At 42.8% G+C, this 12,001-nt stretch overlaps 1 protein-coding gene across 3 annotated transcripts in view; it reads right to left on the reverse strand.

Moving 5' to 3' along the window:
* HSPA12B (heat shock protein family A (Hsp70) member 12B) overlaps positions 1-12,001 on the reverse strand; it is a 239,122-nt gene that overhangs the window by 113,946 nt on the left and 113,175 nt on the right. For 2 of the 3 annotated variants that reach the window (XM_029594206.1, XM_029594225.1), the window contains one exon: positions 9,269-9,393. The exons of the other annotated variant lie outside the window; for it this stretch is intronic. In XM_029594206.1, the coding sequence (XP_029450066.1) occupies positions 9,269-9,393 (125 nt within the window). The remainder of the gene's footprint in view (positions 1-9,268; positions 9,394-12,001) is intronic. 3 annotated transcript variants of the gene reach the window in all.

Below are 12,001 nucleotides of genomic sequence, written 5' to 3' on the forward strand. Positions count from 1 at the left end.
TTCCCTCCCCCTCCCAGCCGAAATCGATCGTTAAGACGATCGAGGACACGATTCACATCCCTAATACTGTGTACAATTCTGGATACCGCACCATCAGGAGACTATAAACCAGTTGAAGTCAGTGGTCTTTGTTCTAAAGCATATGGGGATAGACTTACAGAACTAAACATATACACCCTAGAGCAGTGGTTCACAACCGGTGTGTCGCCACACTTCCCGATCCCCCGCTGACCCAGCTGCTCCCCGGTCCTCCTCCGCCCGGGCTTAAAATGCTGTCAGCCCGGGCGGAACGCGGCAGGACAGCTGGAGTCAGCGGCACCCGCATGGTCTCTTCTTCCCGCCGCCCCCCCCCTGCGGCCCGGAAGAGGAAGTGGTGAGCATCGGGTGCGTGCGCGGGAAGAAGAGACCATGCTAGTGTGGTCAAAATCGGCCCGAAGAACAGAAGAAAGGCGCGGTCTGAAAAATGTGCAGCGCGGCTCAGAGGAAAATGAGGAAGATCGTCAATCCCCGCCGCCAATGGGACTCCTCCTCCGCGAGGGCTGAAAATGAAGGAGGTTAGGGTTGGGAGGAGGCTTCTGCTGCCGCTAGTTCTGGGGGGGGGGGGGGGGGGGGGAGGGGAGGGAGAGAGAGTGAATGAGCAAGCAAGCATGAGTGTTTGAGATTCTATGGGTGTATGTGAGTGAGATAGCATGTATGTGTGTGATTGAGAGCCTGTATATGTGAAAGAAAGTATGTCTGTGATTGAGAGCCTGCCTGTGAGAGAGAGAGCATGAATGTAAGTTTATGATTGGGAACCTGTATGTGTAAGTTTGTGATTGAAAACCTGTTTGTGTGAAAGAGTATGTGTGTATGATTGAGATCCTTTGTGTGTGAGAGAAATCATGTGTATGTATGATTAAGAGCCTGTGTGTATCAGTAAGAGAGAGAGCATGTGTGTCTGTGTGTGACTGAGAGCTGGTTTAGGTGATGGAGCATGTGAGTATGTGATTGAGAGCCTGTGTGTAAATGAGAGAAATAGAGGACATGTTTATAAGCATGTGATTGAGAGTCTGTGTGTGAGAGAAAAAGACAGCATGTATGTGTGTGATTGAAAGCCTGTGTGTGTAAGCGTGAAAAGATAGACAGCATGTGTGTAAATGTGTAATTAAGAGCCTTATAAGTGAGAGAAAAAGCATGTGTATATGTGAGTGAGTGAGAGCATGTGTGTATAGGTGTGTAATTGAGAGCCAGTGTGAGAGAGAGCGCTGGTATGTGACAGAGAGAGGAGAAAGTTCCAAGCAAACCACCCCTCCTCCTGCTAATTCAGAACAATCTCAGGACACCTGGATATCAAACGTTTCCAGGTATGCAGAGCAAAAAATGTTTGTATCCTTATTTTTCATTACTGGGTCTTTGTGTCTGCTATTTTGAAATATTTTATTGGTATCTAGAAATTTTTTATATGAGTTTTTAATTATTGGATATTCCACTCATCAGCTGTTTCGAAATAATATGTTCTTTTTGTTAGTACAGTTTTACTGCTGATGATTTTATATTTCTTGATTTGTTTTATAAGGATGGGTGATGTTTCTTTTTTCCTTTATTACACTGCATACAGAGACTGTGGCTTGTTGCAGTTCCAATTCAGTTTTTGTCTGCATGCTTCTTGTTATGCGTTTTGGTCTCTTTATTCTTTGTTAGGGGAGGGTCAGCACATGTGATTCAGGTGAGGATCAGCCTTAGCTCAGGGCTGTCCTTGTGGGGAACATTTCATGGGCCTTAGGCTTCTATGAAGACATTTTAGGGTTCCAGTAAGGGAGTACCTGGGGCCAGAGGAATGATTCCCAAAGTAAGGAGGTCTGGGATTCCAGAGAGCGGCTGGAAGAAGAGAGTATTGGATTCTGAGGAGACCCAAGAGAGAAGGAAACTCTGCAGCATCATGGATGACTGTACCAGGGAGTCCTAAGGGAGAACGGCCTGCCTGGAAAAATCCACAAAGCTCACTTAGGAGAAGACAGAAAGGAACTGAGAGGATCTACAGATCCAAAAGGTCCCTTCCCCAAGAGCTGACCTGTTTGGGAGAGACTTTGAAAACATGAAAGAGCCTGAAGTCTGCTTATATACTATTGGGGCACTACCCTCTAGTGCGCCGTTGGACTCTGTTTTGATTTGCCTGCCACTAGTTCTCAGTAAAGACTTTGTTGAACAACAGATTGGAGTGGAGAAGTGTTTTGTGGTGAGACTGACTGGTGTGCAGAAAAAACCCTAAGGGCCTTGAAAAAGCTTTGCTTTCTTCCCCTGTATGGAAACCCTGGGTAGTCATGGGGCCTTCGGTGACCCGCGACCCTCTTCCCGTTTCCCCTGTGCTCAAGAGCCGACCAGGACGGGGTCCACAGAAGATAGGAAGAAAGCACAGGAGAAAGAGGAAAAGAAATGGTACGGTTGTTATCAATTGACTTTGTTATAGTTGGATAATGTTTGTAGTTATTTGTTCTGTAGCCTCCTGTGGTGCTTAATAAAATTTAAATTACAAATAAAAAAAAGACAGAAGGAAGAACAGGAAGAGGAGACAAAGGAGGAAGAGAAGCAGGAAAAGGGAGAGAAAGTTTCCGCTGCTGAAGGAAAGAGAGAAATAAGGGAAAGACAGAAATGAAACAAAAAAAAAAGGAAGGATGAAACCAGAAAGAGAGAAAACAAGAAAGGAACCGAGAGAAGTAGAAAAAAAAGAGATAAAGGGCCAGAAAATCTAGCCAGAGAAGATTATGTAGGGCAACAGAGGGGACAAAGCAGGTTCAGCGGTGCCTCATTCATACTGCATCCCCACGGGGAGGCAGCAGGTACGGTAACATTCACATCACTCTGCACAGCTATAATCTTGCTTGCTTTTAAACTTGCCGATTCAGAATAGCTGTATAGTGCATTTGTTATATAGCTAGAGCTTATTTTTTATGTGATATACCCAAAACTTTGATCTCTCCAGAAGTTATAAGAACCTTAACCAGATAATTGTTATATGTTATGTTATGTTACACTGATCTACCCCTGTTCGATGTAAACCGACCTGATATGGTATTTAACCTTGAAGGTCGGTATAGAAAAATGTTAAATAAATAAATAAATAAATAAATAATTGGAGGGAGGGGGAAGAGGCAACAGAGGGAAAATAGCTGAGGGCCTGACTCACTAAACTGTTTTCCCATAGACACAGAATGGGAAAAAAGCTTTGGTGAATCAGGCCCTGAGAACCTTCAGTGGGGTTTTATTGTTAATAGCAGTATTTTTCATGTAGGATTGCTAACCTGTGAATGGCTTTGTGCAGACGATGGCATTGGATCCTTTCAGATGTGCTTTGTTTGCTCACCACAAGTACCTTTCCCTCTGGAGTGGAATATATCATCCCTCAGAGCTGGGCATGAGGGAAGCTGCCACCTACTAATCATGGAAATAAACCCTGCAAACACTCTGGGGAGAGAGAGGCTTTCTGGGAAAAAAAGATGCTGTAATTTTGTTGTGTTTTATTTGTGGTTGCTATAATTTTATGGGCTCTGTTTATGGAATTTTGGCAGGAAACAGAGCAGGGGGAGAGCAGTGTGTGTGTTACTGGGAGAATGAGAGAGAAGGGGGAGGAGTATGTGTTATACTGGGAGAATGATAGATCAAGGAGAAAGGAGTGTGTGTGTTACTGGAAGAATGAGAGAGCAGGGGGAGAGCAGTGTGTGTGTTACTGGGAGAATGAGAGAGCAGGGGGAGAGCAGTGTGTGTGTTACTGGGAGAATGAGAGAGCAGGGGGAGAGCAGTGTGTGTGTTGAACTGGGAGAATGATAGATCAAGGAGAAAGGAGTGCGAGTATTATTGGTAGGGATGTGCATTTGTTTGCAACGTATTGGCAATCCGCAACATATATGCCATATTTGTTGTATTCGTGGGGGTCACGAAACGTATGGCGAACCCCCATGAATACAACGTATCACTAATGAATAAACCCCCACCTTCCTGACACCCCCCCCAAGACTTGCCAAGACTTGTTGGTCCATTGGGGGTCCTGGAGCAATCTCCTGCACTCGGGCTGTCGGCTGCCGGTATTCAAAATGGCACCGATAGCCTTTGCCCTTACTATGTCACAGGGGCTACCGGTGCCATTGGTCGGTCCCTGTCACATGGTAGGAGCAATGGACGGCCGGCATCATCTTGTACTCCTACCATGTGACAGGGGCCGACCAATGGCACCGGTAGCCCCTGTGACATAGTAAGGGCAAAGTCTATTGGCACCATTTTGAATACCGGCAGCCGACGCCCCGAGTGTAGGAGTTCGCTCCAGGACCCCCAGTGGACCACCAGGGACTTTTGGCAAGTCTTTGGGGGGTCAGGAGGTGGGGGGTTGTAGTTAATTAAATTTAAAGGGTTGGGATGGGGTTTTTTTGGGGAAACGAATACATATGTAACTAATGAATGGATCGAGTCCCCCGAGAACGGATGCAACGGATTTGGGTCCCAACAAATACGAATACCGAATGGGACGAATCCGTCCCTTCTGCATATCCCTAATTATTGGAAGAATGAGAGAGAAGGGGGAGAGGAGTATGTGTGTTACTGAGAGAATGAGGGAGTACGGGAGAGAAGTGTGAGTGTTACTGGGTGAATGAGAGAGCAGGGGAGAGGAGGGTGTGTGTTACTGAAAAAATGAGAGAGCAGGGGAGAGGAGTGTGTTTATTACTGAGAGAATGAAAGAGCAGAGGAAAGGAGTGTGTGGTTTCTGAGAAAATGAGAGAGCAGGGAAAGAGGAGTGTGTATTACAGAGGTAACAAAGGGAGTGAATCATGTGTGTTAGGAGTTTGCAAGGCAGAGGCTTGTTTCATTTTTTATTCATTTTGTTAATTTGCATGGTTTTGTTCTGAATGTTTTATTCATTCTGTTGTTTTTTTAGTGTGCACTAGAATATAAACTGAAAAATAAATGCCACAAAATGTTCCCCTCACCGCCAAAACATACAAACACACACACCAACAAATATGAAAAGGAAAAAAAACATGCCCAGCTCTTTCTCCCCCTCTCTCATTTTCCCAGTAACACACATACACTCCTCTCCCCTGCTCACATACTTCTCTCCCCCTGCTCTCTCATTCTCCAATAACACCCGCACTCCTTTCTCCCTGATCCATCATGCTCCTAGTAACGCACACACTGCTCTCCCCCTGCTCTTTTTCCTGCCAAGATTTCATAAAATTATAGCAACCGCAAATAAAACACAATAAAATTACAGCATCTTCTTTTCTCAGAAAGCCTTTCTCTCTCTCTCCCCAGTGTTTGCAGGGTTTATTTCCATGATTAGTAGGTTGTGGCTTCCCTCATGCCCAGCTCTGAGGGATGATCTATTCCACTCCAGAGGGAAAGGTCCTTGTGGTGAGCAAACAAAGCACATCTGAAAGGATCCAATGTCATCGCCTGCACAAAGCCATTCACAGGTTAGCAATCCTACATGGAAAATACTGCTATTAACAGTAAAACCTCAAAAGGCCCTCAGCTAACTTGCCTATTCCCCTCTCATGACCACTCCTGCTCTTGTTATATGACATTTGAAGTAAACCATAGTTATATAATAAATGCATTAGACAACCATTCTTAATGAGCATTGTTAAGACCAAGCGAGATTATATTTTTATTTATTTACTTATTTGTTTGTTATTTTAGATGATAAACCAGAGGAGCCACAATTAAACTTGACCGCAGTTTTAGAAGCTACTGCAGAAACTATAATTACAACTAGGGCAACACTGCATATAACATTTGTTTTTGCGTCTGACAGAGATGCAGTATTTCACCTCTACATGAGGAAAAGATTGGAAAAATTCCATGGGGCCCCAATTAGGATATACCCTGATCTTTCCAGATTAACACAACCGAGGAGGAGGAAATTCCTAGCTTTAAAAACTGAAACAGAAAAAGTGTGTGTGTGTGTGTGTGTGTGGGGGGGGGGGGGGGGGGGGGGGGGGGGGGGGGGGAATGATTCTGAAATTCCCATGTAGATGCGAGATACTGCACCAGAATCAGAAATGTATTTTCTTTGAAGTCTCACAATTAAGAATGTTTTTGGATTCAACAGCCCAGGAGTCCTTAGTCTTGGAAACAGAGGCAAAGTAAATAGAAAATAATTTAGGTGCCAATCTTATTTTCAATTGTTTAATTGGATATCCAAATAGATTACCTTTAACCGCTTTAGATTCTTCTTTACTTCTTGAGGATCGCCTCTTATTGTTTTCTTAATACAGATAAATAAGTAATTGATTTGTAAGAATTTATTACTAATTTAGAGTTTAAAATATCTGTAATGGAATTTCTTTTGTTTTGTAAAATGCATAAATAAAAAAAACAAAAATTAAAATCACTGTATCAGATTTTTTTAGCGATGTCTCGGTTATGGCTATAAAATTGGGAGTATAATCTTTTAACATATCATTAATGATGACTTTTTTTTTCTGAAAGTGCTTGAATATTTATCAATAAAAAGGAAAGAAAGAAGTAATTATTCATAAGGTTCAGTTTTTTTCTGTCAATCTTGATTAAATTTGAGTTGAGTCTTTTATTGTTCATCTTTTTTCAGGTAGCTGGTTGTTGTATCCTGTCTGTGTGGTTTCTTCGGTTAATTATAACTGGAATTTTGTTTGTTTGAACTGTAGTTACAGTTAAAATTCATGGTTCCGTTGTTCACTTCTGTAAACTTAGGGGCTCACAAAGGGGCTCACAAAAGGGCAGGGCCCTTTGTTGTGCTCCTTCGGCGTGCGAAACCTCCGGTTCCCTGCACCACTTTTTGTACCCCCCTCGATACCCTTCGATGTCGTCACGGGGGGCGGAGTCAACTCACAGGGGGGGGGGGGGAACGAAGCGGTGCGTAGCAGGAGGAACTGGGGCGCTTACAGATGTACCAACAGCTGGTTCCTGCTCCTGTCCTACCCTACCCTGCCTGGTCTAACTTCTCTGATGTTAGTAGCAACAGTTTGTCAATTGTATGACTGCCAGGGCCCAGCTCTTCTCCTGCCCACCACCTAAAACTTTTCTTCCAGACACAGGGGTTCAGTTGCCAAATTTTGGGCCCCTGGATGACCTGGCACCCAGGATTCTTCTAGCCTTGGTCATGACATGAAACTGGAAGGAGTGATGCATCAAGGAACTGATGCATCACTCCTGAGAGAGAACTGAAATCAGTGGAATAGGCAGAAACAATAATTACAAATCGCAGTCATTACTTATAAATTGATTTCAGGCTCTATTTCTTCATGGGGCAATGCTTTATTACATCTATATTGCCTCACTCGACAACTTCACTCTTCACAAAGAGGCCTTCTCCGTGTACAAGCAGGGACTGTGTTTTTTCTGTTGCGGCACCTATTTTGTGGAACCCCTTTCCAGAGGAACTGCGCTCAGCAGACAGTTTAAAAACTTTCAGATCCTTGTTAAAAACACGGCGTTTAAGCAGGCTTTTTATTAAGTTAAGGCATTGTCGCAAGCATCTCCTGATTTGGCCATTGTCTATCCATATTTAAGTATATTTGCTATTATATGTATGTAATGAATAATTATTATTTTATGTATGTTTTATGCTGCACATCACCTAGGTTTTTTTTTTTAGGTGATTAATACAATTTAAATAAAAGCTAAAAAAAAGATAAAAGACAAAATTGAAATATGGTTGAGGCAGATCCAGACACAAGTCTAGAGGATGGGAATAAATAAAAAAGCTTAAAAGGCACAGAGCAGCAGTTACTACCCTTATCAGAAACGTGGGGGTAACCTGCACGGAGAGGCAGTAACTACCTTGGAAAGCTTGCTGGGCAGACTAGATGGACCATTTTGGTCTTTTTCTGCCGTCATTACTATGTTACATTTGTAATCCGCTACATCCAAATGCTGTTGATCTGTGCGGCTTACAGCTTATAAAACATAAATAATCATTATCATATCACAAACATCAAAAACATGCTAACGTTAAAAATTAGGATACCCTTTCAGAAATGTCTTTAAAAACACGTGACTTTAAACATTTCTGCAGAGTGTAGTGAATGTTACAGTACGTGGTGCCCCCTCATAGATGATGCAGTATGAGTATGGCGTGGCTCAGCCGTGCCTACTTTTTCCCTTCTTACCGCTGTATCTATTCACTGTCCCTCTCTTTCACCTTCCTTACATTTTTGGCCTCCAATTCATTGGCCTTTTGCCCCCACTTTCACTGGATATCTAGCCTCCTTTTTTTAAGTGCCTTTTTGTCCTCTTGATGCCCCCTGTACTTTCCTCATTCTCTCTTTGCCCCCCCTTTCTCTGTCTCTTTTGCCTCTTCTTGCTGGCTGTTTATCTCCTCGTTGCTCCTGTTCTTCCCTATCCCCTCTCTATCCTTTCTTCTTCTTCCCCTCTCACCTTTACTGCTGTTTCTGGCATGGCCCATATCCCATTGTCTCTTGTTAATGAGAAGGATCTTTACCTGAGGACGGATTGTGATGTCTTCTTGGCTCAAGGCAATAAGGGACAAGTAAGGCAGGCCTGATTTTTCAGCTCCTGCTTGAGAAGTTTTTATACTAAGACACTTCCTGAAAGCGGAGTTTAAAGAATCGGGATTGACTCCTTTACTCCTTGCGAGCTGAAGTCAGGTGGTTACTCTGCAGGGACTTGCTGTGGCAACACAAAGCAACTCTGTGGCATCCCGGTAGAGCACAAGCACATTTCGGTGGCTAGCACTACGTATGGGAGATTTCAGAACACTATACAGTCTGTGTGATGCGAATTCACTCGCCCAAGCTCTCTGCGTCGCCGCCATATTACAGGTGCAGTTTTACCTTAGCACCAGCAAGTTAGCACGTGCAAAGTCCTCATTACAATAGTAATATATGAGTACTTACTCCCTCATTAAAACTCTTATTTTCATTCTTTTATTGTGGTACCAAAGTTATACCGTGTAAGTTTGCCCCATTTTGGCCCAGATGCACTAAGCATTTCCCTCACATACGGTATACAAAATAAGAAAAACTGTTTAGAACATTTTGTACTTAATGTTTTTCTTCAGATGTTATTGAGGTCAATAGGGCTAACAGAGCCTGAGTTGTACATCTGGATGAGTGATGATTTTTTTTTTTTAAGTATGACTTGCACTGCATGGAAGGCTCAGCAAAAAAAAAAAAAAAGCTCATCCATCTTCCGGTCACAAATCAGTGACTTAGCCACTTAGCTACCTGAATCCCTAGCTTCCTGAGAAATAAACACAGCATGAGCATCTCACCCCAGCATACTATCCCCAAACAGTTACCTCATCATGTGAATTGCCTCCGGGTCCTTGGAGAAGCTGAAGGCATAGCCACTAGAGGTTGTACCAAAATCAATGGCTACCACCACAAAGAAGGAAGGAGATCTCTGTGCTCTTGGCTGATGTCTCTGAAAATGTGCCATAAAATAAACATCAGTAAAACAAAATTTCATCCTGACAGTGACTGGGAAAAATAATTCATTAGAGAATCTGTACCCTCTCTCTTTTCTCCACTCAGAGCTCTGCAGCAACAAATATTATAAATGATCAAGGACTGTGATTTTCAAATTCCTATCCTTTCCCAGTATACTTTGAAATGTACGATATGTACGCATGATGCAAAGTCTTCACTGGATTATCTGTATGGAATTTTGTTCCTTGGACAATTTCTAAATAGAGATAGATGTTACTGACATTTGGTTATAAGGAATAAAATACCTATTTACTGAAGTGTGTTATCACATTATTCTCCTTCTTGTTATCAAGGATTATTCTGAGATTCAGAATTAGTCTCAAATTTACACTGTTATTTATTACCTAGGTTTCAGTATTAAGAAATCTGGCTTCTAGAACCTGTGATCCCTTTCACAGATAATTCTTCTCTTATTTATGATTAGTTTCCTTTCAGGGAAAATGTTAATTTAACCCTTACAGCCGTAACGTATTTAAGCAACGAGCATGAGATTTTAGTAATAAATCCATCTCATAACAAGCTCTTTCTCACTTCACTCACTCACTCCCACGCGTCAACCAAAAGTTTACACAAGTAACTGACTTTCCTGAGCCTGTTTCTTACCTTTGATTTCAATTTCAAAGACACACTTCTTTCTAAAAACTCACATTCACCCAAACTTCCACAGAGTGGTGTGCCTGGCCTCTCTGTGCTGAACCTGAATGATTTTCTGGCACTTTAGCGCAGCCTCTGAAGAGATACTGTAAGGCCTGACACCTTCTGCTCCCTCGCTTGATCCAAAACAGACGGTCTGTCTGACTTCTCCACTGCCACACTTCAGTGAAATCAGGACTCTAGGGATGACCTCAGCTTAAATGGTTCCCAAATTTCAAATAACTTTTATTGCATTGAGTTATAGGCATAAACGTTTAGAAATGTTTGAGCCTGATTATGAATTTGGATGGGATCTGGATTTCTTGATCAGTGGGGAACTCAGATGTGTTATTCCACCAGCCTCTTCACAGCACTCTCTAACCGCACATAAAGGTGGGGACTAGCTCTGCTCATTTACTTACACACGGGCAGGAAGTTTCCACAGCACAGCTACGAAATGCAGATGGATTTTCTTGAAAATTTGACTCCTACACCCACATTTTCTTCACAACTCGTTCTGCTTGACTTTTGAAAGCGATTCACGGTATTTTTCAAGGTCACAGTCTCCAATTATAGGAAACATAGCTCACAGGACACCACAATCAAATGTAACACTTTCTTTACAAATTTCCTTCCCCAATTTTCCTTTGGGGGTTCACTGGTGTTTTATGACAGAATTCCCCATCTTCCGAGTCATTTAAGCCCTCTCAACACCTCAAATTCCTTTCAAAAAAGCAGGATGAGGGTACTGAAGCTCCCCTCACCTGACCATCCCCCCTCCATTAGTGCCCATTTATGAAGGTTGGGGCACTGAGGTAATTAGGACCAATTTGGGGCTCTGAAATCATATGTGCCCACCTGCTGAGGTCTCTCTGACATGTGCTCAACCTTTGTTTTGACACAGTTTTTAATTTTAAAAGAGATCTGGGCATCTTTTAAACCCGGGTTGGGTGAACCTCACCCGGATCCTTGAAAACGATCCGGTGTCAGGAGCTGGCTTCCCCCACCCCAGATTGGTGCTTATTTTTAAATTTCGCCGCTTAATTCTCTTAATTTTTTTTTTTTATGTTTAAAGTTGCCCTGTTTTAACTGCAAACCAGAAGTTACCGCCCGGGTCCCTTCTGGGTTAAGAGCCCACGAGCAGCAAATTAAGAAAAATCTTTGCTCCATGAAAACTGGAAAAGGACACCTCTTCCCCCTGCTCCCCAAGGTTAAATGTTGCTTAACACAGCTTTGCCTTAATGTGTGCACATGAATACTTCACAAACTATCCTAGGCCTGAAACACACATGCTGGACAATTTGATCGTGAAATTTTGAAATACCACATCTTTCACTCAAGGTTTAAATTGCACAGTAGGCAGAAGGAAAACTGTGCAGAGCTTTGTTCAAGTTTTAAATCTGTCCCCAAGGTATCATCAGAAACTGAACCGCTGCTATTGCTATTTGATTTATCCTATAGGGATGTGCAGGGGTAAAAAATCTCTTTTGTTTTGGGGGATTTTTCCCCCATGAATTTCATTTAATGTTTAGTTTCTTTCATTTTAAAAAAATTGAATCAAATATTAAAAACCATAAACCTAAAAGCAACAAAAAAAAAAAAAAAGGAAATGGGTCCTCCCAATGCCCTCAACTTTGGCCCAGGCCCAGGCCCAGGCTCAATGCCAGGGCCCCTTCCCAGGGTCAGGCCTGGGCCTGGAGGCAGAAGTATAGGCCTCATAGGAGTCGCTTTTCTTCTGTCTTCCTTCTTCAAGTGACGCTGTCCGCTGGGAATGTGCCAGAGTAAATTAACTCTGGCGCATGCTCTTCAGAGGATGGTGCCATTATAATTGAACTTCTGTACAGCAAAATGGTACCCTCCACTGAGGAGGATGTGTCAGAGTTAATTTACTCAGTGCATCCCTAGAGAAC

This window comes from Rhinatrema bivittatum, chromosome 1 (genome assembly GCF_901001135.1).
Source record: "Rhinatrema bivittatum chromosome 1, aRhiBiv1.1, whole genome shotgun sequence".
Taxonomy (NCBI): Eukaryota; Metazoa; Chordata; class Amphibia; order Gymnophiona; family Rhinatrematidae; genus Rhinatrema; species Rhinatrema bivittatum.